The 27,771-nt window shown below is 43.2% G+C and overlaps 1 protein-coding gene across 1 annotated transcript in view; it reads right to left on the reverse strand.

Annotated features, from left to right (window-relative positions):
* Positions 1-6,777: 6,777 nt before the first annotated feature.
* The window catches only part of ZMYND12 (zinc finger MYND-type containing 12), a 37,050-nt gene continuing 16,056 nt past the window's right edge, over positions 6,778-27,771 (reverse strand). The window contains exons 5-8 of the mRNA XM_075605097.1: positions 26,932-27,054; positions 25,115-25,223; positions 20,519-20,664; positions 6,778-7,043 (exon numbers count right to left, since the gene is read on the reverse strand). Coding sequence (XP_075461212.1) covers positions 6,927-7,043; positions 20,519-20,664; positions 25,115-25,223; positions 26,932-27,054 — 495 coding nt within the window. The 3' untranslated portion in view covers positions 6,778-6,926. The remainder of the gene's footprint in view (positions 7,044-20,518; positions 20,665-25,114; positions 25,224-26,931; positions 27,055-27,771) is intronic.

Below are 27,771 nucleotides of genomic sequence, written 5' to 3' on the forward strand. Positions count from 1 at the left end.
TTTGTGTGGGATTGTGAGTGTGTGTGATTGATTGTGTGAATGTGTGTGTGTGTGTGTGTGGGATTGTGTGATTGTGGGAGTGTGTGTGTGATTGTGTGTGGGGGGGGGATTGTGTGTGTGTGTGGGGGGATTGTGTGTGTGTGGGGGGGATTGTGTGTGAGATTGTGTGTGTGTGGGGGATTGTGTGTGTGGGAGATATTGTGTGTGTGTGGGAGATATTGTGTGTGTGTGTGTGTGTGTGGGAGATATTGTGTGTGTGGGAGATATTGTGTGTGATTGTGTTTGTGTGGGAGTGTGATTGTGTGTGTGAGATGAGGGCCACCAACAGAAATCATGGGACCCAGGACAAATGAAAGGAGCAGTCCCCCCCCCCCCCCAAACCCATAGCGCACTTACAACGGAATTTTTTTTTTAGCGTGTAACTTTTACTTAACCCCAATACATACAAAAACACACCCCACCCCCCCAATACATCTACAAATATACCCCACTCCTCCCAATACATCTACAAATATACCCCACTCCCCCCCCAATACATCTACCAATATACCCCACTCCCCCCAATACATCTACAAATATACCCCACTCCCCCCCAATACATCTACAAATATACCCCACTCCCCCCCCCAATACATCTACAAATATACCCCACTCCCCCCCAATACATCTACAAATATACCCCACTCCCCCCCAATACATCTACAAATATACCCCACTCCCCCCCCAATACATCTACAAATATACCCCACTCCCCCCCAATACATCTACAAATATACCCCACTCCCCCCCAATACATATACAAATATACCCCACTCCCCCCCCCAATACATCTACAAATATACCCCACTCCCCCCCAATACATCTACAAATATACCCCACTCCCCCCCAATACATATACAAATATACCCCACTCCCCCCCAATACATATACAAATATACCCCACTCCCCCCAATACATCTACAAATATACCCCACTCCCCCCCAATACATCTACCAATATACCCCACTCCTCCCAATACATCTACAAATATACCCCACTCCCCCCAATACATCTACAAATATACCCCACTCCCCCCCAATACATCTACAAATATACCCCACTCCCCCCCCAATACATCTACAAATATACCCCACTCCCCCCCAATACATCTACAAATATACCCCACTCCCCCCCAATACATATACAAATATACCCCACTCCCCCCCAATACATATACAAATATACCCCACTCCCCCCCAATACATCTACAAATATACCCCACTCCCCCCCAATACATCTACAAATTAGGCTTGCCTTGGGGATTATCACAGGTCGGGCCGGTGGCTGCAGGGGGGAGGATGGTGTGGTGGTGGGGGGGGGGCGGTGGTTGGCGATGGGGGTGGGCGGTGGCTGGCGATGGGGGGGGGCCTGATGGGGGCCCAGCGGCTGGCGGGACTGTGGGGAGGTGGTGGCGGGGGCCCGGTGGCTGATGGAATGGGGGGGGGGCTGGTGGGTGGCGGTAGCCCGGCGGCTGGAGGGACTGCGGGGGGCTGGCGGTGGCAGGGGCCCGGCTGCAGGTCACAGCAGTTGCTGCTGGCCCTGCCCCGCTGCAGGCACCTCTCAGTACCACAATGGCTGCTCGTGTGTGCGCCGGGCCTCCCTCTGATGCCGGCGAGGCGGAAACTTAGCCCAGCTGACTTCCGCCGCTGCCGACCCGGCACCGGGTGCAGCGTTTTATTATTGGGGTTGTATTTTTATATGTATTGGGGGGGTTGGGGGTGTATTTTTATATGTATTGGGGGGTTAAGTAAAAGTTGTACGCTAACATTTATTTTTCCGTGGTAGGTGCGCTATAGGTTGGGGGCTGCTCCTTTCATTTGTCCTGGGCCCCAGGATTTCTGTTGGCGGCTCTGATTGTGTGTGTGTGTGTGTGTGTGTGTGTGTGTGTGTGTGTGTGTGTGTGTGTCTGTCAAGTGAAACACACTATATGAACAACTTTAAAATAGTAAATTGTCCCGTAATTTAACATAAAAGTACTGTAAATTCAACATACAAACAGAAATTACAACTCCTCTCCATTTCAACCTTCCCCCTTGCTCTTGTCCCCGCCCCTCTGCCTTCTGTCACTCCCCTTGTAGCTAGAGACGTCTCCCAAACTCAAATTACAACTTTCACTTGGGCTACGGAGACGGGAGACGTCATCCGTAGCCGTAGCTGGCACTATAAGCGCAGCCTAAGGCTGTGGCCACCCTGCCGCTGAGCTCGCTCATGCTTGAGAGCGGTGACGTCACCAACTCTCCAAGCTTGAGCGCTCGGCTGTCCTGCAATAATTTTAGAGCAGGAGTGGGGGGTGGCTATTAAGGGTGGGGGGGTGTCTTTGGCTGAATCGGGTCTGTGTGTGTCTGTGTGTGTCTGTGTCCCTCCATTTTCTCTCTCTCCACTTCCCTCCTCTCTCGCCCCTCCTCTCTTCCCTTTCCCTCCTCTCTCCCCCCTTCCCTCTCCCCTTCCCTCCTCTCTCTCCCCCTTCCCTCCCCTCTTTCCCCTTCCCTCCTCTCTTTCCCCCCTTTATTCCCCTGTCTCCCCCCTTCCCTCACCCTTCCCTCCTCGCTCCTCCTTCCCTCCTCTCTCCCCCTTCCCTCCTCTCTCCCCCTTCCCTCTGTCTCCTCTCTTTCTCTCTCCCCTCTCTCTCCCCCCACCTCTCTCCCCCTCCCTCTCCCCTATCTCTCTCTCTCCCCCCTTGCTGTCTCTCCTCCGCTCTCTCCCACCCCCCATGCACTTTCTCTCCCGCCCCCCTCTTTCTCTCTCCCCCCTCTCTTCTTCCCCCCTCTCTACCTCCTTCCCTCTTCCCCCTTGCTCTCTCTTCCCCCCCTGTGCTCTCTTTTGCTGCCCCTGCGCTCTCTCTTCCGCCCCCCCTGCACTCTCTCGCTCCCGCCCCCCCTGCGCTCCCCCTCTGTATCTCCCCTCACTCTCCCCTCCTCTCTCTCCCTTCCCCCCCCTCTCCATTCCCCCTCTCCCGCCTTTCTCCCTTCCCCTCTCTCTCCCCCACCTCTCCCCCTCTCTCTCCCTCCACCTCTCTCCTCCCACATCTCTCTCTCCCCCTCTCTCCCTTCTCCTCTCTCCCTTCACCTCTCTCTCCCTTCACCTCTCCCACCCTTCACATCTCCCCTTCACCTCTCCTACCACCCACCTCTCCTCCCCTTCTCCCCCCTTCACCTCTCTCCACTCACCCCCCCCCCTTCCACCTCTCTCCACTCAGCCTACACTGCCTCTCTCTCCCCATTGGTCAGAGCAGTGGCATGTGACTCTGCTCTGCGCTCAAAAGATTCTTTCCCTTGTCTCCCCAAGCACCAAGCTTGGGAGAGCGTGCGCCCCACGCATGAGTACAGGTGCGCCGTGTGAGCGTGGACGGGAGGATGAAGATTCAAAGAGGTAACCACGCCAAGCACGGTCAGCGCCAGCGGGGACTCAGAGGCATGCGTAGGCTGTGAAGTCACCCGCGTGAAGCGGGTGCTTTCCCTGTGTGACGGTGCTCTCAATTCAGGAGGCGCTCCCACAGGGCTGAGGTAGGGATGTAAATAAACCGACCAGAGCCCTGGGACAGAGTCCTGTAAGAGTTTTCGTAGTCGTTATGGAAGCAGGGGTCAGGGCTGGCGGCAATGGTGCGGAGTCCAGGGGACAGGCAAAAGGTCAAGGGAGGCGGCTCTGGTGCAAAGAACAGGCAACAGGCAAAGGGTCAGGGCAAGCGGAAGGCAGCGAGGTCAGGGTCACGGTACGGGGTCAGCAACAAGGAATCGAAACAGGTAACGGAAAGGGCGACAGCAAAGACTGACAGGGGCTGCAGAAACACAGAACTTTGCTCGGCGACACCCACCAGAAAGTGCAGCCTTATATAGCAAAATGGCCAAATTGAGTAGAAAGGGCAGGCAGCTTGGAAAACACGAACTGGCAGCAAAACCCGGCACGGATCGAGCAGAATCCTTACGGCCTGTCCATGGTGGACGGGCCGTGGGGGGCGTGCCTAGGGGCTTCATGGAGCTGGTTCGCCCTCATTGAATGAACCGCTCACGTGACCTGCGTGTCATGCCAGTGTCAACTGATTTCTTGCGCAATACGCGCCCCCTCCTGCCTCTGCGTGCCCACACCATGTACTCAGTCTGAGTCTGGATTTTAGAACAAAACGGGGATTTACCCGAGATAGAATTAAGGTTCTTAATAGAATGTATAGAGTTTATATTAAAAAATAACTTATTTTGGTTCGATGAGGTATTCTACCTCCAATTGTGCGGTACAGCAATGGGTCGAGATTCACGCCGAGTTACACTAATCTCTTCATGAGTTCGTGAGAAGATAACCATATTTGGTCATGGGCGGGACTGGGCGCGAATCTGGTGACCTGGAAAAGATATATAGACGACATAATCTTAATTTGGAAAGGTACACGAGAGGATCTGGATATTTTTTTTAAATATATATAATACCAATACAGTAAACCTGAAGTTTACGTCTGCCATTAGTGAATTAGAAATAAACTTTTTGGATTTAACGGTATACATCGAAAATGAAAAAATTCAGACGAAGACATACTTCAAAGACGTTGATAGTAATAACTTTATCTTACAGTCAAGTTGCCATCATGAGAATTGGATTAAACATATCCCTTTTGGTCAATACAGGAGACTTAAGAGAAATTGCACCGATGATACAATCTTCTTAGAACAAGCAAATCTTCTCAATAAAAAGTTTCTAGAGAGAAATTATGATAGTTCCAATTTGGAAAAGGCATTAAATAAAACCATCACTCTAGAAAGGAAAGTAATGCTTAGTTCTACTAAAAAAGACACTCCCTCCAAAAAGTTTGACATTCCCTTCATAACACAATATAACAAGGATGCAAAGAAAATTCAAAAGATCCTAAATCGGCATTGGCATATATTAAAAAATGACGCAATCCAAACAGATCGTATTCCAAATAAGCCACAAGTCCTGTTTAGAAAAGTGCCTAACATTAAAAAATAAGTTAGCACCGAGTGCTATAAGAAATAAAAAGAAAAGCACTAATTGATTAGAACTCCCAATAGGTTTCTTCAATTGCAAAAGTTGTACTGCCTGTAGTTTTAGTTGTCATGTAGAAGATTCTTTCAGGTCAACTAAGACAGATAGAAATGTCAAGATCAAACAACATATTAGTTGTAGGTCTAAATTTGTAGTATACCTCCTGGAGTGCCCATGCAGGCTCCAATATATAGGCAAGACGATCCGCCCCCTACGGGTTCATATTTTAGAACATGTAGGGAATATAAGGAGGAAACTACTAACCCACAGTGTATCCAAACACTTTGCCCAAGCACACAATGCGGACCCCAAAGGCTTACACTATAAGGGTATTGAAATAGTGATGGCGAGGTGGCAGCAGAAATCTGGTCCTGATTAAAAGAGAAACATTCTGGATACACCAATTGGGTTGAACGTGGAATTTGACCTGAAGGCTTTCTTATAACATCCATATCTAGTCCAGATTTCTTGTTGCCATCCGATCCACACTTTGTTTTCAATTGTATCTTCATGTATTGTATTTTGATACGTGCTCTCTCTCTCTCTCTCTCATTTCCAGTGCATCTATATATTTTGTAACTTATCAGTTCATCTCAGTTTTATTATATCAGTTTTTCTGATGTTTTTTTTTTAGATATTATTAAAAGTATTATTATTACTATTACACAATTTTTGGACTTCTAATATATGTGTTACATAGAGGGTTAAATAGATTGTATTTTTCTTATTTGTATAAATTTGCATCTCTCCACCCTCTATCCACTGAGTTTTAAGTCACTGAACAATAGAATGACATTGGCTAGATAGCAATCAATGTTCACTCAACACAGAAGTTCTCAGCCCGTTATAGCCTACGAGAATAGGAGACAGGGTATTTAACAACAGCTGAGATGCACGAGCACCACTCCAGGGAAACCGGTACTTCCGGTGAAACACGTTGAGTGGCACCTGATCCGTTGGTGTAGGACGCAGAACGCCGCACTACCTACACTCCTGCTCGAGATCCAGCCGGGAGATTATATCCGGGAGTGTGGGATGGGAGCGAGCAACACGAGCATAGCAGAGGAAGGCAGAGAGAACGCCGATATACCCTGATGGCCGTGCTCCTTCGATTACTTCTAATGCGCTTTTATATCTGACACCATGTGAGTGCATTTTTATCTTGTTCTATAAATCTTTTTTTACAAGTACACACTATGTTGGGTTTTTCACTTTATTAAGGAAGGTGACCTGACCCTATGGATTAAAGATACCCCAGAGACAGACTACACAAAGACACCCTATTGCCAATATTTTGGTCTACGCTTATAAAGAATGAGGAATATGTGAGTATACACTTCACAGGATTTCAAGATCCACAGATCACAATATTGTGTTTGACCTTATTGCACTATATTTTGTATGTTTCTTTTATTTTGCATACACCTGCGCTCCCCAATTATCCGGACAACTGTTCATGTGGGATTGAGAAAAAACTATCCATTAAGGGTTTGAGCTGCAAAGTATTTTCAAATTTATATCACTGAATTTCTATATCACGGTTTTCACTTTCCAATCTGGAATTGAAGTCACTATCCTAATTTGGATTTATATTCACTTTTTAAATATCACTGGATATTATTCTTATGTTAAGAAAGTACTGGATCTAAGCGCCTTTTGGATAAAACTTTTTTGCTTCACAATCATCTATAAATCTATCTGATGCATATATGCATTTTTGGAGTAGGTTTTATAAATTATACAATGTTTTGTGAACAATTTATTACATTTTGCAATAACAGTTAAACAAACTAAAAAATAAAGATATACTTAACGCAATTACACATCAAGAAAACAAATGTGTGTTACTACACTGCTTATACAGGTCCTTATAACATATATCAGGGGAAAGTGTCTCATTTAGCTGAAAGTTTCGATTCAATTAGCTTTAGTAACACTGCAATAGCTTCTAATGAATCTTGCTTTGGTAATTGTTGAGTTGCTAGAAGTAGTTTCTTCCCCAATTCATGTGCCTAAAACAAAAACAGTATTCATTACGGTAGCCGACAATATATGAAGATATGCATACATATAGGCAATAGGCTTTGTAATCAGAACTTTGATCAAAGATGGATCCATACATATTTTAACCCTTCACCAAAGGTGCCTGGAATAAACAACACTATTTTGCAGGTAAAGATTTAACTTAGCAACACCAAGGAATTGATTCTGAAACAGGAAAAGTGCATGCTGGGTGTTGACATGATCATGTCACCATGTAGCATCACACAATCACATCATGAAGTCACTAAATGTATGAACACAGATGGATGAAGGATGTACTGACTTCATCAGCATCCCTGTTTGCTTTACTCATTTTATAATGATAACAAAATAACTATCAGTTCCTTGGCGTGCCTTCTCATAGTACAGTTTCTCACATTAACTTAGCAACAGTGAACTGAAATTGTTGCCGATTATGGAAATGACTGGGCAGTTGAGGCAGCAATCTGCTCTGATTGTCATTTTTACATGATATGTTTTACTTCTGTTAATAGTTACATAGTTACATACAGTAGTATGGTTGAAAAAAGACACGTCCATCGAGTTCAACCTAAATTAAATTAGATACATTTAGACGATGGAGATACTCATTCTATATTTGTATTTACAGTATATTGATCAGAGGAAGGCAAGCCCTGTCCGCCTCACCCCTCGTAAAATATCCAATTATGGGGCCAATTCTATATAAACCGAAGTGGCTAATCGGGCTATTTTCTAAAGAAATTCCTTAATGACTTCAATGGGGAATGTTGGCCGAACACTGCCTTATCTGCTGCTTTGGCACATATAAAATCAGCCCCTATGTCTCATGAGGGAAAAATAAAACTGATTTATTTTTTAACAAAACATACGAAGTGGTCAAAAGTGTGCAAACATTTGGTGTGGCCACAAGTGTGCAAACATCTGGTGTGGCCACAAGTGTAAACAGGATTTGAACAGAGAAGTTCAAGAAATACCCCTATAACTGCACTCTAAACTGTATGTGAATGTTTTAGAAGTAGTAGGGTAAAATATCCCCCATACCAGAAACTAAAAGGCGAAAGCGGCGCAAAAAATAAAAAAGTTTTATTACATAATTCAATAATAGACACTCAAATAGATAAAAATGGGTATGAACTGGACCCCTAAAAGGAGCGAATGGAGTCCTAATGGAGGTGCTTATAGTACTATTAAACCTTTATAATTGCAGGGTGCACCCCATAGGCTCCTGCAAACTTAGGGACACATATAGCCACTGAGTCTGGGTATATAGGAGTGGTATTCCTACTGGTGTATATACTCCTAGAACTGTGTTGCAATAACCAGGGTGTGGACCCTATAGCGTGTGTAGCTGGAGTACTGCAGTCTGTGTGATTGGCTGGGAATGGGTAAGTGACAGAGTATTCCTAGGTTGGTAAATATCAGCACTATGTGCTACGTGTAGGGTAAACCAAGGATATATATACTGTGGATAATGCAGTCCTATATGCGACAGTATAATCACAGACCCCAAGAGGGTAATGGCATATCCGTCTCGCAATTCACACCTCTGCCAAGTTAGCTCACAAAGCTAGAAACTCCTTAAACACAGATGGCTGCCGTTACAGCTGCAACAAAGCCTGTGGTTGGCGAATTGCCAAAGCCCACAAGGAGGGAGGTATAATAAGTCCCAGCTTCAGGGAGCTGAAAACCGGCTAGCCTATACCAGGAGAATAAAGGAATACAACCCGTTTCAGATGGCTGAGAGTGTCTTTGCAGTCGCTCCTACAGTGACGTCGCCGTCATGACGTCAGCAAACACCCGACACGTGTTTCGCGCGGATGACGCGCTTCATCAGGGGGAGGAGTCTGCCCTTCCATCTTGGTGACTGGTATATATAGGGGGATCTGTGTTCCTATTGGTCCCTATTATAATTGGTAATATTAGCATAGAAACATAGCGTAAATGATCCTGTCAGACCGGGTTAAGTCAAAAAACGAATCGTTCAGGACTTCTAATATTCGTAACTTTAGTAAAGGTTTGCACATTCAGTGTACTGTTGGTTATCCTTATGCACAGGTGTCCTGATACTGTGGTGCACTCATTGTGGTAAGTGCAGTACCAGATAACTTTATGTGGCTGGTGGTAGACTCAAAAAGGTAGGTAAGAGGACTTGTGTGATGATAAGGCTATCTCATTTATCAAGTGTAAATAGGGTAAGTAAACAGTGGCATATGGGTATAGCCCTCTATAGTACATACTGGCGTATAGATGTATATATCTCACTAACGTGGGAGTGAGGACTACATAAATATACTGAATGCCATTGTAAACGTAGGTTACTCTTGCAAAAGGTAGATAAACGCGTACAGTAGTAGAGGTGTAGGAGTGTGCGCCCACTTAGGTGATCCGCCCCTAAGGTCAATACGGATCTAGACTTTCTTTACATGCTGTATACCATGATCCCAAAAAGATGTCTCATTATTCAACTATATGTTAAGTAAAACAATGGCATAGATGTATATAAATGTAGCTCACTATACTAGCATGTAGGTGTATATACGTGTTGACTTTCTATCGTGGGGGTGAGGGCTACATTGATGAACTGGATGCCATAATAGTGGTGTCTCTTGAAAAGGTAAGTAAGCAAGGGGATGTGTAGTGTCCTTGCTTAACATTAACACTAGCGTAGAAATGAGGAATACATGAAACCCTCGTTAAGTCCCGAGGGGGCCTGTGTCTGAAGGAGATAAATCCATTGACATTCATGTTGGAGGAGGATTTTATCCCAGTCGCCTGCCTCTCGGTCTTGGAGGAACATGTTCAATTGCAGAGAATATCATTGTTTTGGGGTTACCCTGATGATGCTCGGCAACGTGTCTAGCAATGGGGGTATCCGTAAGATTCCTTACGTTACCCAGGTGTTCTAATACTCTAAAGAAATTCCTTAATGACTTCAATGGGGAATGTTGGCCGAACACTGCCTTATCTGCTGCTTTGGCACATATAAAATCAGCCCCTATGTCTCATGAGGGAAAAATAAAACTGATTTATTTTTTAACAAAACATACGAAGTGGTCAAAAGTGTGCAAACATTTGGTGTGGCCACAAGTGTGCAAACATCTGGTGTGGCCACAAGTGTGCAAACATCTGGTGTGGTCAGAAGTCTATTGAAAACCAATAGTTTTATTACCAAGTATTCATTGCTGTATAATCATGTTGTGGTAAAACATCATTGAGGAGACTTTCATAAACATGATTGTTGTGAATAATACTATAATCGTAAATACAAATGTAGCCAGGACTGGTTTCCTTGGCTACCAGTCTGCCCCCTCCTGGCAGTAAGCCCTGGCAAGAGCAGGCCTGCCAAGAGTAATCGTGGGTTTTCCCCACCCACAGCAGCTTCAGTGAGTCACAGGGAAGGCGGTGGGACTATGCCTGTATGTAGCCAATCAGCGCTTCAGACATGATGCCTTCTTCCCTTGTATTTAAGGAGCTGCACTGCTAAATTTAGTCAGTGCCTCTACCTGCTTAAGAGAGGCTGGTCTACCCACAACAATTGTGCAGGGCTCTGCCAATCTGTATTCCCTCCCTTAGGGGAGTGGATGGGAGACTATACCCCTTACTCCACCAGGGAGTAAGGGAAAAGCAAGGACTGCTTCAGGGCCCCTTGGCCTGGAGTGGAGGTCCAGGGTACATCCTGAGGGTGAAGCCCCAAGAACTGCCTGTACCCAATATGTGAGCTGTGTATGCTGACCATCTGCAATGTGTATGAATAAAGTGATCCTGTTCAAATATATCTTCCTGCCTGAGACTACCATCTATCAGGGGGAGGGGAAGTAAGTTCTCCTGCAGGGATTGTCTCCACATCCCTGCGGCCTGCAAAAGATTGAGGCGCAGTCATTGTGAGTATGAATCAGTTACTACCCCAGAAGCCTGTCCTGTTCTCCTCCAAACACCGCAGAAGACTCAGATCAACTGTGAGCCATGGAAAAAACAATTTACTGCGCACCGAATGCAACTACTTAAAAACAATAACAAACTCATATAGTATTGTGCTAATATCAAACCAATAAAGAAGTGATACAATTAAAGTGCACTTAAAGGTTTATGGGAACACAAACTTGTATTCCAAATAAGTGATAATGGGTGAAATATAAATTATAACAATAAAATACAAAAACCTTTATCATTCATGACGAGTCTGCAGCCTATTATTAGAGTGGATGGCTCAACATCACACAGGAGACATGTAAAAGAGAAAAAACAAAGCGCACGCCTCTCATAGTGTAAAAAAGTAATTATATTGTGACAATATTAAAGTGTAAATGATTGCACGTACAAGAAAACGTAGTCAAAAAAGCAGGGCATGTTTAGGGTACATGTTACCACTCAGGAAGTAGATGACTTGCTTCGTGAGGATACGTCAGCATACACTCCTTCTGGTCCAGGCAGGAAACCTTAACCCCAGTTGCTGCTAGTATATCCAGTCACGATTTGTAGCAATGTCAGTTACATAGTACCCACAGGGTTACAGATGAAGAAAGCAATGGAGCAAACTCTCCTACACCGATGGATCCACTCCAGCTGGGACCTGTCTGGAAGTAATACACCTTCGCCCCGTTGTGATCGTTAATACCTGACTACCTTTGTATTTCATTCAACTGGAATCACTCTGATGATGCAAATTAAAGTGGCGAGGAACACTATGCTTGTCAATACCCAATTTTATATTTCTTACATGTTCCCGAATACTAGTTTTCAAAAAACGATTCGTGCGGCCCACATATTGGAATCCACAAGGGCACTCCAACATGTAGACAACGTACGAAGTTTTGCAAGAGATACAGTCCTCTATAAGATGTTTTTGTGTAGTGACAGTTGATGTAACAAATTTTCTGTCACTATGTAAATGACTGCACGCCCTACAATTGCCACAACTAAAGTTACCCACAGGATTGGAGATTAACCAAGTTTTCTCCATTGTTTTGATGATACTCTGTCCTACAGTATGTCGCTAGGGGCTAAATGATTCTTCACATTTTTAGCTTTCCTGTAAACTTGGTTTGGCATTTAAATGTGGACCTAAGACCGGATCATTTAATAATACAGTTAATAATACACATTGCTTTCTTCATCTGTAACCCTGTGGGTACTATGTAACTGACATTGCTACAAATCGTGACTGGATATACTTGCAGCAACTGGGGTTAAGGTTTCCTGCCTGGACCAGAAGGAGTGTATGCTGACGTGCTCTTTGTTTTTTCTCTTTTACATGTCTCTTGTGTGATGTTGAGCCATCCACTCTAATATCAGGCTGCAGACTAGTCATGAATGATAAAGGTTTTTGTATTTTACTGTTATTTATATTTCACCCATTATCACTTATTTGGAATACGAGTTTGTGTTCCCATAAACCTTTACGTGCACTTTAATTGTATCACTTCTTTATTGGTTTGATATTAGCACAATACTATATTAGTTTTTATTGTTTTTAAGAAGTTGCATTCGATGCGCTGTAAATTGTTTTTTCCATGTTACTTTAGCTCATTTAATTGCTGCACGATTGTTGGTTATTATAAATATCATTGTTATATGTACTAGTGCACTTTTATTAATTAATTATAATTAACTTATTTCTTTCATATATTTTTTGCATGCACCTTTTCATTATGGTTTGGAGTTTGGCCAATTGCTGGGATAGAAGGGTTACATTGGTAGATTCTTTGTTTTCAGAACAGTTAAGTTTAATCCTTGATTCAGAATCTGAAAATGTATCTATTGAAGATCAATTTAAAAATTTAGAGAAGTTATTTCTTACTGATAGTAAACATTGGTGGGAAAAAAACACTCTTTTAAAATATATTGAGTGTAAGAGCGTCCCTAGAGAACTAGGAATACTAAAGAACCCTACCATTGCAAAAGATAATGATCACTTTCTGAAAGAATGGGATAAGATTCTGGAGGAGTGCTCTATGGAGTTAATGAAGCTTAACATTTTTGAGAGGAGTAAAACTCTAAATGAATTGGAGAAAGAAATTTCAAAAGCCATTTCTCTATTAGAGCCTCTGATCAAGGATAATGACTGTACTAAACTAGAATATGAATTGAAGATGACTTTGGAGCATTCTGAAAGTGAGATAATGAAACTAAAACAGAAAAAGTTTTATAGAGATAAATCTGACTATTTAAATAATAGGCAGAAAGATGGGGGAAGGATTGAAAAAGGTCAATGTCGTTAGTTAGCCTCAACAGTCCCACAGTGTTCAACCTGATGGAAACCAATCCAGATTTTCTGGAAGGGTTAATACTGATGGGAACATGGTGCCTGATGGAAGTCAGGTTAATTCCAAATTTTATAAGAAGGGTCATTCCAATGGATATAAAAAATCTAAGAATGAACATAAGAATTCTAGGTTTTCTTCTAAACATTCTAAGTATGAAAGAAGAGAGGGGGAACGTCCCCATCCATGAGATGGTTATCAGGCCAAAAGTTACCCACCCCCTAAACATGGTTCTGGTGATCGATTTGGCGAACCCTCTCTTTTTTCAGAGATGCTCAAATTGAGATATCAGGCCCCACGGGGCTCAGAGAGTTCAGAGTGGGAACCAGACAGGTCAAATCAGGAAATCCCAAAGGGGTAGAAAAGACGATTTGTACAAGAAGAGGGACGAGAGGGGGGACCCGTGTCCAAGAAAAAAGAGCTAAGATAAAAAATGTAATGGACTCTGACAAGGGTATATTTAATCTCTTCACTTATACACTCACGGACATTGAACAAAGTGTCTTGAGAAGAGTTCTCTCGTTCGCTGAAACTTGTGCCCCTAATGGGTTTCGACTTTTTACAGACCTTAATAAATTTACCAGGAATCTCACGCTGAAGCGTCATTTTTTAAAGAATTTTGAGGTTAGTGATATTTCATCACATAACACTCCTGAACCAGCCGCTGAGATAGAAGGTGTTGTTCAAGAGTGTTATCATACTAATTTTAAATCCCAGTCAAATTGTATCCAGCCCATTCTAGGGGGAGTTTTATAGATGCCTTTTTTAACATTGTTAATAATAAATTTTCTAATGTGGTGAGTGGTTTTAAATTAAATAGATCACATTATAATTTGAGCTATAAAGAACACCAAGCATTACAAAATCTCCAAGGTAACAGAGATTTAATTATCAGACAAGCTGATAAGGGAGGTGGGGTTGTTCTACAGAACAGAGAAGTATATGAACAAGAAGCATTGAGACTTCTCAATGATATTGTGTTTTATGCTAAACTTAAGAATGATCCGACTACACAATATGTCGAGGAACATAAAGTTCTATTAGATGAAGCATTTAAACTCATGATTCGGAATAAAAATAAATATAATTTTTTATTAATAGAGAACCCTAAAATCCCTATTTTGTATCACCGCCCTAAAATTCACAAATCCCTTGTTAATCCCCCAGGAAGACCAATAGTGTCTGGAATACAATACATCACATCCAATCTATCCCAATATGTGGATCATTTCCTTCAGAAGTATGTGAGTGTACTCCCGTCTTATTTAAAAGACACAACATCATTCTTAAATCTTTTATCAGATATTAAATGGAGAGACACAAATAGATGGGTGACAATTGATGTCACCTCACTATATACACATATACCATATGCTCTAGGATTGGATGTTGTGGATTCTTATTTCAAGAATGATGATACACTTAATCCCAAGAATGGAGATTTTGTTCTTAAATCCATCAAATATATCCTTAATCACAATAATTTTTTTATTCCTTTCCCAGTTCTATGTGCAGGTTTGTGGGACTGCAATGGGGACTCGTTTTGCCCCCAGTTACGCAAACCTGTACATGGGTTTTTGGGAACCGGAATGCATTTGGTCCCAGAACCCCTTCGCTAACATATTATAGGGTGGCGGAGATTTATAGATGACATCATCTGCATCTGGTACGGTGATGAAGGATCTTTAGAGCCTTTTTTTTTACATATCTTTGTCAAAATTGTTTTAACCTACATTTTACCTATGTTAGTAATACCTCGACAATAGATTATTTGGATTTGCACTTGGAGATTGGTCCTGGTGGTAACATAACCACCAGGACATTCTTCAAGGAAGTTAACACCAACAACCTTTTACTAGCACAAGAGGCCATGGATTGATAACATACCTTTGGGTCAATTCATGCGCCTCAAAAGGAATTGTGGACTGGATGCTGAGTTTAAAGCACAATCCGATCTATTGTTTGATAAATTCATTGCAAGAGGCTATAATAATGATTTACTTTCCAAGGCCCTCACTAAAGTTAGGGAAATGGATAGGCAATCATTATTGTTAAATAAGGTTCAAAATCAAAATATTATAAACTCTGATGATAATGTTATTAAAATACCGTTTATTATGAATTTTAATTCAGGAAGTAAAGAGATCCAGGCAATTATATGTAGCCAGGTCACCTTTTTCTCCCTGCGACCCCCCCCCCGGGAACCTCCCTGGCCCGGAGCGATGTCGGGTGCTGCCGGAGGCAAGCGGCAGACCCGACGGCCATTCCGGAGGGTGGGGGCCGAGGAGGGAGCAGCGCGTCTTCCCCTGCAGGTTGCCGGTTGTCGGGGACGCGATCGGCCGTTGCTATGGCCGCGGTCGCGTCGCTAAGGTCCCGGCGGCTCGGTAATCCTGGCGGCGCCATTGCTCTGCGCGTTGCGCATGCGCAGGGGATATTAAGAGCCAGAGGCCCCCGAGCAGCTCGCGCATGCGCGGAGGGAGCTTCAGGGGCAAGGAAGAATCGCGCGAGAGGTAGGGAGACAGTGAGACGGCCATTAGCTGTTCGTGCATGCGCAGGAAAGGCGCGCACGCGGTCCCTATGTGCTTTTAGGCTCCATGGGACTACAACTCCCATGGGGCATAGCGAGACAGGCACCAGGTGCCTGATAGGAGCCAATAGGGCTGTAGGACTGCCCTGGAGGGATATAGATACATTTCGCGGGCTTGGAGTACGGCAGTCAGAGTCAGGAGCCCAAGGAAGGAAGGAGGTAGGGTGCAGGAGCCGGAGACTCCCTGCACTAAGGCCCTAGTTAACCCTGTATTCCCCCAGGTTAGTGAGTGTTGCCAGGGATAGTCTCAGAGAGGGACCCTGTCACTCATGGTAGTCAGAGCTGGGGAATAGCCAGGGATAAAGGGGGCTGAGGTTAGTCTGCAGAGTGTTGCGGCAGGCGTTTAGGTGAATTAGTGGCACGAGACAGCTGGGGGGTTCATAGCGGTAACCAGTCCGGGGAGCCATAGCCCAGGGTCCGTGTTGCGAGTGACGAGGCAACTGGGGGGGGTTCATAGCGGTAACCAATCCGGGGAGCCCTTGCCCAGGGCGGCGTTGCGCGTAGTACGAGGCAACTGGGGGGGTTCATAGCGGTAACCAATCCGGGGAGCCATGGCCCAGGGCCCGTATTATGAGTAGGGTGGGTACAAGACCTACCTATATAGGATAGGCAACCCCGAATGCCCTAGGAGATTGACCCTTAAGCCACTTAAGGATGCTGTGCTATAGGGACGGCCTATAGTGCAGGGTGTGTCACGTTGCTGTTCCCGGAAAGCGGTTGGACCCACGTTGGGGTCCACAGAGACTGTGTTACTGTCTGCAGGAGTTCGGTTGGAGGAGTCCTCGTCGACGGACCCTTTGAGAAGATCGTTGCCGACCCGAGTGCTGGAGTGCTTGGAAGGTATCAAAATATAAGTGCACCACCGGGCCCTTAGCTAACTGTGACTGCGCAGTCACCCATTGCCTCTCTGCGGGAGTGTGAGACATTGGGTGGGGTTTTGGACAATGGGTGGGTTCACTGATGTTTGGGAAGCGTCCTGCGCGACGCAATAGGTGTTTCCTCTAGAGAGGGACACAGCTTGGTTACTAATGTAGTATGCACGTATGTCCTATGTTCATAAGTAAAGTCCTTAGTTATTATATAATCACTGTGTGTGTGGTTTCTGATTGGGTTCCTATGTAGGGTCATTCTACACTTCCATAGAATCCTACATAGGTGGAGGCGCTGAAAGAAGATCCGTTCCAGAGGATTCACCCCAGGCTCTCACTAGCGGAGGCTCAGACCTCCTGTGAGCCTGCAGGTATACGCACCACACCGGTAACACCACATGTTCTACTCCCCCGCACTATATATGAGATTGGGTGGGGTGGAATACCCGTTACATATAAATAAAAATTGAACTGTATTATTAAATGATCCGGTCTTAAGCCCACATTTAAATGCCAAACCAAGTTTTATTTACAGGAAAGCAAAACATTTGAAGAATCATTTAGCACCTAGTGACATAGGACCGAGTGTCATCAAAATAGTGGAGAAAACTTGGTTAATCTCCAATCCTGTGGGTAACTTTAGTTGTGGCAATTGTAGGGCGTGCAGTCATTTACATAGTGACAGAAAATGTGTTACATCAACTATCACTACACAAAAACATCTTATAGAGGACTGTATCTCTTGCAAAACTTCGTAAGTTGTCTACATGTTGGAGTGCAGAGATATGGTTGTGTAGCGCACAGCATCCAAAAACGAAGGCAGGTCTGGCGAAAACTTTCTTTATTTGAAGCAAGGCATAAAAAGAGGGATGCAGCCCTTCAACGCGTTTCGTGCAAAGCACTTTGTCAAGAAGTGCCTTTACACGATATACAGCCACTTAAATACAGGAGATCGCTCAACTCTCGCGAGATGCGATGACATCATCAGACCGCTATTAACCAATGAGACAACCATACCCCGCGCATGCGCGACGCGATCGAGCCCTGCACAACAACAATCACGGCAAACCATCTGTCTCACTGCAGTTGCGTGTATCTCAGCTGGTAGACACACCGCTAATCAGGAGACCAGCTGAGATACACGCAACTGCAGTGAGACAGATGGTTTGCCGTGATTGTTGTTGTGCAGGGCTCGATCGCGTCGCGCATGCGCGGGGTATGGTTGTCTGGTTGTCTCATTGGTTAATAGCGGTCTGATGATGTCATCGCATCTCGCGAGAGTTGAGCGATCTCCTGTATTTAAGTGGCTGTATATCGTGTAAAGGCACTTCTTGACAAAGTGCTTTGCACGAAACGCGTTGAAGGGCTGCGTCCCTCTTTTTATGCCTTGCTTCAAATAAAGAAAGTTTTCGCCAGACCTGCCTTCGTTTTTGGATGCTGTGCGCTACACAACCATATCTCTGCATTTGAACCACACGGCGGCACGCATTGGAAGGGAGACTCTGGAGGCTACAAGGAGTGAGTACCTAAAAAATAGGGGGCTATCCCAATGAGGTGAAGGAGGTTGCCCTAGGGCTGCTTCCCCAACCTTCAGGGCTTTCTGGTGCCCCCCACCCCATCTTTATGGACTGAGTACATAATCTATGATGCCTTAATACCCAGTGTTCTCCCCTTCCATAGAAGCACACATACAGCACTGTGAGCACCATTGTTCTATCTCTAACTACATGTTGGAGTGCCCTTGTGGATTCCAATATGTGGGCTGTACGAAGCGTTTTTTGAAAACTAGAATTCTGGAACATGTAAGAAATATAAAATTGGGTATTGACAAGCATAGTGTTCCTCGCCACTTTAAGTTGCATCATCAGAGTGATTCTAGTTTAATGAAATACAAAGGTAGTCAGGTAGTACACCCCAATAGACGAGGGGGTGACAGACTAAAGGCTCTTTCTAAACAAGAAACATTTTGGATTTATCAACTTAAGACATTGGCTCCCAGGGTTTTAAATGAAGAGCTTGATGTCTGGTCACTTTATTAATTTAAATAGGATTTTGGTTAAAAGCTTTCACCATATTTTAGGCATTTTTACTTATTATGAGATATTTGGTGTTTTTGTTTCCATTGGTAATGACCCTCTTTTTAGTTTAATTTATATTTTAGAATTATTAGGTATCCTAACCCCACATCTTATTTAGGTTTTATCTCAAATATGTTTTTTAACATGTACTAATAATGTTTTTCTCATTGCAGTGTCCATCATATTAAGGCTATTTAATTTCTATTTGTTTTTTTAACATTTATGTATAATAAAGATTGTTCTTGAATGTATAAAATGGGAATTTGTATTGTGCAAATGTTTGCTAGTTAGGACTGCACCTGTGTCAGCTACGTGCCCTAAACAATGATAGGCTAATTGGATTTTTTCTTCTACCAATTGTGAAGCTGGTGTAGGGTATATATTCCTTTAGCCTAGTTAATTTAGACATCCCTGACGAAGTAGTTCACTACGAAACACGTAGGATTGTGTGTTTGTACTGGACACTCTCCTGCAATCATTACCGTGCTTTGTACCCACCACACGCTGCCTGCGGGACCCTATTTCCATCGCTTTTCACCTAATTGACCGGTGTGGACTCGTGACTAGCTGAGGTGACATCAGTGCCCCAATTAACGATCACAACGGGGCGGAGCTTTATTGCTTCCAGACGGGTCCCAGCTGGAGTGGATCCATCGGTATAGGAGAGTTTGCTCCATTGCTTTCTTCATCTGTAACCCTGTGGGTACTATGTAACTGACATTGCTACAAATCGTGACTGGATATACTTGCAGCAACTGGGGTTAAGGTTTCCTGCCTGGACCAGAAGGAGTGTATGCTGATGTATCCTCACGAAGCAAGTCATCTACTTCCTGAGTGGTAACATGTACCCTAAACATGCCCTGCTTTTATGACTAAGTTTTCTTGTACGTGCAATCATTTACACTTTAATATTGTCACAATATAATTACTTTTTAACACTATGAGAGTCGTGCGCTTTGTTTTTTCTCTTTTACATGTCAACTGTGAGCCAGCAGGTATGCACCACACCACACCGTGTAGCAGTGAACTCTCCCAGAGGGTGGGGGAACATGTGTTACACAAATAATAATAAAAATGTATATGTGGAGGGCTGGTTTCATCCAATGTGCTGGTGACATTTGCTTCTCAATATTTCCCCTCTATAATGTAACAGCTTCCAATTAGTGAAGGTATTTTAGTTATGGAAATCATGTGATTGTTATATATACTGCTAACACTTGTTGAATTAATTATCTCTAAGACAATACCATAGAATACCATAGAAATTGTTTCAATTTACCAAGGAACATATAGAATCCCTATTGTCAAGTTAGATTTCTGTTGATATGAAATAAATAGTTATATAAATAAATACAGTTTATTTAATAATAAACAGTTTTTACATAACACAGTCACATTTATATATTACCATATTAAGTAAATTATATATTCTATAAAACAGAAACAATTTCCATTTCCTGGGGGAAACACTGAAAGTGACCTTATATATATATATGTACACACACATATATATATATATATATATATATATATATATATATATATATATATATATAATATACAGAGAGAGAGAACACAGTTGACTGATGAGTGTAAAGACATTTGCTCTAAGAATAAGGCTTCACATAATCAATATTACGGTACATAATTAGCCATGCGTAAAGTTACCTTTTGTAAATCCATAGACAAGAAGTAAAGCATAGTAAGAGCATGCAGTGTCTTTACCATCTTCAGTGGCTTCTTTTTGGGAGCCTGCTCTCTTGTATAAAGTATAGCACTGAGGATTTGACGTGCTTCAGCTTCTTGGTTCTCATCTACAGTACGTGATAACGAAAAAGAATGAGTCAGGAGGATTGTTAATTTGCCATATATACAGACCGTAAAGTTCTTGGATCATACTTCAATGTTTTAATACACCTAGTGTAAGTTAGGTTTGATACAGGTTTATATACAGGGAGAGAAGAAAAAGTGTTTCTCTAGGACTGCACTCTTGAATATATAACCCACAAAAGTAGTTTAAAAATTCACTTTTAATAAACATATATGTGAAAGACATACAATTCTGGATAATGTGCCAGAAACGAACGACCTCTGATGAAGCCGATTGGTGAAACGTACATTGGGTGCATTTGACATCACCCACACGTGACGTTGGCTCCATTGTGGAAAGCCCTTGAGGAAGCTCATAAAGAGTGAAACGAGTAGGGAGGAGTAACGCTGGCGTTTGGAGGATTACTCAGGTGTTTTTGGAGATGTTCGCAGGTGAGAATTGGTTCCTCTGTCCCCGGGTGGTAACATCTTCTGCTGTGAACGGCCGTGAAACTGCTGCATCTCTTCCAGAATCTCACCCTGGGTGATCTCAACGCCTGAACTTTTGTTCTTATTGGGGCCTGGATGGTCATACGAGTTGGTCACTCTAAGTCAGGGGTGTGCAAACTTTCTGTGCTGCACCCCCCTGTCTGCTCTCTCCCAGTGTCGCACCCCCCCACTTACTTTTAATCCGGTGTCAAATGACGCAGCGGGGATCATGTGATGTCACATGACCCCCGCGGCGTCATTTCACACTGTTTTGCCATGGCGACGCATCGCCTGAAGCCAGCTGAATTTAGGTAAGTGAGATACAGAGAAAAACAAAAGACAGGGGTGCCTAATGCTACATCCAATTGACAAAACGTGTGTTAAGTGAGATACAGAGGCCTGGTGCTGAAGAGTGCAGGGCCTTTGTAACCCCCGCGCCGCCCAAAAAAATCAGGGGGGGGGGGCCCGGCCCCCAGTTTGAGCAACCCTGCCCTAGATAGCCACACCTCTTGAACCCCTCACGGAACATGTGAGTGGGATATTTACTTACCACATAGTCATTGCAATTATTTTTTATTGTATTGCACTATTTTAATTTTTTTTATTCGCATATCCCTGAATTTATTTGTGTTCTGGAACCTGTGTTGTTATATACAGGGAGAGAAGAAAGAAAAAGTGTTTCTATAAGTCATAAAGGCTACACTCCGGAATATACAGTATAACCCACAAAAGTAGTTAAAAAATGTACTTTTAATAAACATATATACGAAAGACATACAATTCTGGATAATGTGCCAGACACTAACGATCCCCAATAAAGAAGATTGGTGAAACGTACATTTGACGTCACCCACACGGGACATTGGCTCCATAGCGGGTGCGTGCCGCATAGGTTGTGAATTTATCACAACTCACTTAAAAAAAAATCTATCAGAGCTTAAGTATCTGATTTATACCTTTCGACTTCTTTTTAAGTATAAACATGGAGAGGAAAACAATACACACACAGCGCACCAGGGATTAATACAAGCCCCATAATAAACTTGATGTGTAACCTTAAAATTAAGCCTCCAATAAAATATGGGTGATTAAAAATAGTCAAAGTACCAATCGCTGGGCAATAGGCTGTAAAGGGGTAGACAGGCACTCACCACAGAAGCGCGAGCTGGAGCCGGTCGCTGGAGCCGGGCTCTGGCGCTAAACAGTCCGGACTGCAAAAAAATCTATCAGAGCTTAAGTATCTGATTTATACCTTTCTACTCCTTTTTAAGTATAAACATGGAGAATTGTAAAGATGTGTTGAAATCTGTCATGTTTACCAGCAATATTGGAAAATCAATAAAAAAAACAATGAGAATAAAAGAAAAAAATTCTACCAGATATAGCAGTCCACAGTCTTCAATAATGTACAGAGCCTGATATTTATATTATAACTAGGATAGGCTCTCTTCCAGACAACTTTTGTGGTAGGATTGTGCTGTAGGACCCCCTTCGAAGGACGCACTTAGCTTTTTTAATTTTTAATTGTTTTTAATTTCGTTCTGTGATTCTAGTTTCTGGCACATTATCCAGAATTGTATGTCTTTTGTATATATGTTTATTAAAAGTTAAAAAAAATAACTACCTGTGTGCGTGATATATTCAGGAGTGCAACCCTATGGAAACAGTTTTTCTTCTCTCTCTGTATATGCATCATATCAATTTCTTGCTGCCACCCAACCCCTTCTGATAGATTTTCTACTACATTAACTACCATTTAGCTGAGCAGGGTCACGTATCCCATTTGGGATCTTGTTTTGATGCATGTTTAAGTGGAAATCTGGCTTTACTTGTAAAAGTACCAACCCACCAAAAATATTTTAGCCAGGCCACAAACATAAATTAAGAATCTTAAAAACACCTGTGAGGCTGATGCTGCACTACAACGTAGTACTGAGAGTAGCACATTTCCCACCAGATACAGCTTCATCATATAACAGAAAGAAGACAAAAACACTTAATCAAGTTACAGAGCAGAAGCACTCCGGTCAATTTAAGTCACAACCCAGTGACGGGGTCATTACATGTTACTGTAAGGAATCAGGGAACACGTCCCCTGTGGCATGTTCCCTCCTTACCTGTCACTGCTGCACCTTCCGCTCCGGTCTGTAGCCATGCACACACCCCAGCTCTGTTTACAGAGCACGCGCACCCGCAGCTCTTCAAGGCGTACCACGGAGCATAGCTCCGCCCCCGGCCGCGCGCACACGTGACATCTTGCATCCTGACATTGCAGCCAATCTCAGTCTCCGCAGAGGCCGCACCTCCGCTCCGCCTCTCAATCCCAGTCATGCATCTCTCCTATTTAAACCCTGCTCTTTCACTTCCTCATGGCTGAACAAAGACTTTGCTTTCTTGCTGCAAGTAACTGTGCTTGTCACAGACGCCTCTGATTGGCCAGACTTGGCCTCCTTGTGCATGAGTCTCTCCACTCAATCCTCCTGCTTCCAAGGCCTTCCTGTTCGGTAGCCCCGGTGCTACTCCTTGTTCCTGGCAGTCTTCGCCTCTGCCGCGCTGAAGCGGCTACGCTGATGTCCTCAGCATTTCCTGTGACGTGTCTGCACCCCTGGCTTCCCGTGGCCTTCTCTCCTTCTGTTCCTGTTCCCTCCTTCCAGAAGCCCTGCTACGCTGAAGCAGCTTCACTCAAGTTTCCTAACTTCTACGCTGAAGCGGCCCCGCTCAGTTTACTGCTATCTATGCTGAAGCAGCTTCACCCAAGATTTCCTGATGACGACCTCAGCTCGTGACCACGACCATCGCTCCTATGCTGCCGACCCTGACCCCAGCTTGTCTACAGATTACCATGCACTCTACAACCCTGACCCGGCAATGTTTGACTACGGACTGCACAACCCAGAACTGGTTCCATGGTCTAAGGTCAGTGTTTACACATCCCCACCTCAGCCCCGCGGTCTGGTCCCGGATTGTGGTGAGCATAACCATTACAGTTACACCCTTAGGGGGCTATGCACTAAGCAGTGATAACTGCTTTTAAGTGAGATAAATGCCTTTAAAGTGTGATACTGCCTGCTGTGATATTCACAAAGCTGTGATAAGTGCTTTTAAGTGAGATTAAAAGCCATTATAGCGCGATACTGCACTGTTATCACTGCTTTGTGAATCTCACAGCAGGCAGTATCACGCTATAAAGGCATTTATCTCACTTAAAAGCACTTACCGCTGCTTTGTGCATAGCCCCCAGAAAACCCACTTATCACTGCTTTGTGAATAGGCCCCTTAATCTGAGGATAACTATTTAAGCTTTTCCAAGCTGCTATGGTTTCCTCCATGGGACTCCAGATCATTCAGAGCGTTTGGTCACACAATCCGCTTCTTCCATGAATTATTTCTGCACTTTTGTGTCTTAATCCCAGCACTTCTTTTTTTAAGATCTAACTATCCTAAATTGTCTAGTATGTTAGAGGTAAAAGTTCCAGTTACCATTCCCCATCGGTCTGCTTCTTTCCTCTATGTCCACTCTGAGAGCCGCCCAATAGCCACAAGTTCAAATTGTAGCAATAAGCTCCTTCCTATACATGGGATACTACTAAACACTGCCTGTACCCAGACTTTGAGGGTTGCACAAGGAGTCCCCTAATTTTTATACTGGGACCTTATGCCCTGTTGTGGAACATCCGTCTGACATGTTTTAATTGTATACTAGTAGAACTAATGACATTGCCAAACCATTTATACAACTGAGAAATGTAATACTGTCTTCTGCAGAAAGGCTCAATCCACCTGTTTGCATTGGAAAGAGATCCAATGTACTGGAAATACAGCAAAATTCTGCCCATGGCATTGTCTATACTTACAATGACACATCCAAACTCATGTATGTAGCGCTTTTGCCTAAAATCCCAATGTTTTGAACATGCAAATATATATCTACAGGGCTCAGGAAAAGTCACTTCAAATGTCTTGTACCTAGACTCTCTGGATCGGTGTCATCAATCAATGCAGACTCGCTTCTCATTGATGCGTTTATCTGAACTTGAACTAGTCTGCTTAAGTGAGCATGCCATATATCCGTCGCCTGCAACAATAAGTAAAGAGACAACCTGTAATGGGCAAGCAAGTCACCCATTGCAAAATTATAGAATGATCTATTGCCATGTTTCAGTTTGCTTTAGGAATTATTGTACGATGATTATGATTTATATACATATACTGTTGGCCTTTGTTACTACAGGTGGTCCTTGCTATCTGTCGTTTCACTTTACGGCAGATGGCATATCTGACGCTTTACAATGCAACCCTATGGGCCGTTTTCCGACACCTGAATGCCTTATCCGACGCTCACCGCCACTGATTAACATGGGACTCACTTTACAACGATTCCATTATCCAACGCTTTTTCCAGAACGGATTCCGTTGGATAACCGAGGACTGCCTGTATTCTTAAAGCAGCACGCCAGGTTGCAGTTTATCCTTTTTTGTATTTATTTGTTTTAGTTATAGGATTAAAGCAGAGGGTCTCCGAAGCTGAATTGTGTTCATTTCAGTTCAGGGGACCCCCTGCTTCCTGAGATACTTACCTTCGTAGAGGGTGCCGGTATCTCTACAGGTGGCAGCTCCGACATGGATTGTTGGGGCTAACATAATGGCGGCTTTAAATGTCCCGCGTCTTGCGGGCTATAGGAAGCCGTGATGTCATCCAGCTTCATATTGGCCTAATTGATGAGGGACATTTAAACATGAAGGGGATACCAGCACCCACTATGGAGATAACACAGTTCAGCTCCTGAGACATCCAACTTCATTCATAGAATGCAACCTGCTTGTCTCGGGTGCATCATTGCTAAATATCTGTAATTGCCCAGGAAGTGTACAACAAATTAAGTCTGAGTGCAGCATTCATAATTAAATTATTTTGTTATTGTGAATCCACACAAAGAGGCCTATATGCTAAGACCAGATTTTAAACTTCTTTTGTGTGTCAAAATGCTAGTGCTAAAGTCATACAAACCTTCAGAAACTATGTGTTGTGTGTATGAAGGCTTCATACATAATTTGCAGTTTGAAATGATGTTTGATGCATCGTGTCAGCTTATACAGCTTAAATTAAAACAGAATTATGTGTATTTTTATTTTATTTATAACTAGTTAGGAAATATAATTGATCAGTGTAATATTATTTATAACAGCCATACTGTTAAAAGAATACATTTTGGTAACCTTCATAATAAAAAATCCATGCCGTGTCAAATAAATATTTTGTTGATACATAAAAATGTAATTCTGCGCTAACAATACAAACAGTCTGATCATTTTAACACACTTTCTACTTTTTTTATTGTGTACACAAACATTATTTCTTTAGTACAAATCATTAATATTTCTATAACACGCACAATCCAATTCTGTGCACCACGAAAAATGAAACACAAATGTTTTTGGTTGAAGACATTTCAGGTCAGTACATAGGCACAAAGAAGCGCAAATTAAAGTAAGATTTCTGTGCGCCAATTTTGCGACAGAAAAGTTGTTTGCGATGCTTAGTAAATAGGCCCCCAAATATTCTCTTGCAAGAGACAATTTTGTGTGTATTCACAACACCAATATATTTGTATTTTAAACACACAAAGTATAAAGTAAGTAAGAAAGTAAGATAATTATAACCCACAGTGTTCATAATCAGGGTTTTTTAAATATATAATCATGTTCGCTACTGTTGCTATTAACGATTAACCATATAACTATTAAGACCTGTGGGTAAACAATGCTAATAACACCCTACTAACCTCGGAATACAAAGAATCTGCAATGTTCATTTTATTCTGCCAGAAGAAAATATTGGCCATGTGGAAATATCCTCCTGAGGCACTAATATCATTAGTTCCTGACACAGTACTGGCAAAGTAAACCTAAAATGAATGGGAATAATTAGCAGTTATATATTTGTCATTTTAGTGAAAAACCTGGTTGTCTGTTCAATTCATTACATATATTTAAATTAAGTAAGGCCAAAAACAGTGTAAATCAACCACCATATATATTGTGATGCCCATACCACGTTGCAGTCTCTTTTAGTCCCAATTTAAGGCCGGGAACACTGTATTTCTCTATATGGGGTTTATTTACAGGGAATTAATCATACACCAACAGGCCCACTGTCCCTTTAAGTCAAAACAAAACATAAAAATAACACCTATTCCCTTTAGAGAAAACTAACTACACTGTAGCTTTCGCCCTCCCTACTTGGATGGCCAGCTAAGCTGGTTTCCACCCCCAAAACATGCCCTGGTATATGCAACAATGTATACAGTCTCTGCACACAATAAAGGGTTTTCCTTATCTGTTAGTCCAGGGTTTGGAACAGATGTCCCAGCTTCAGCACGGCCTTGCATCCTTCCTTCCTAGGGGAACTCGGCCTCGCGTGAGCTCAGAGAAACTCTCCTCTGCACGTCCACTGTCAAGGACAGGACATCCACGCTTCAGCACGGTCTGTCGTCCTTCCTTCTCTCTGGGATTCAAACCCAGGCAGTCCCAGCAGACTCCATGACCACCGTCCAGCGGGTCTAAGGAACTGTGCCAGCCTTCCTTCCTAGGCTGGGGAGCACTTTCTCTGTCCCTTCTCTGGG

The sequence above is a fragment of the Ascaphus truei genome, chromosome 6 (assembly GCF_040206685.1).
Source record: "Ascaphus truei isolate aAscTru1 chromosome 6, aAscTru1.hap1, whole genome shotgun sequence".
Classification (NCBI taxonomy): Eukaryota; Metazoa; Chordata; class Amphibia; order Anura; family Ascaphidae; genus Ascaphus; species Ascaphus truei.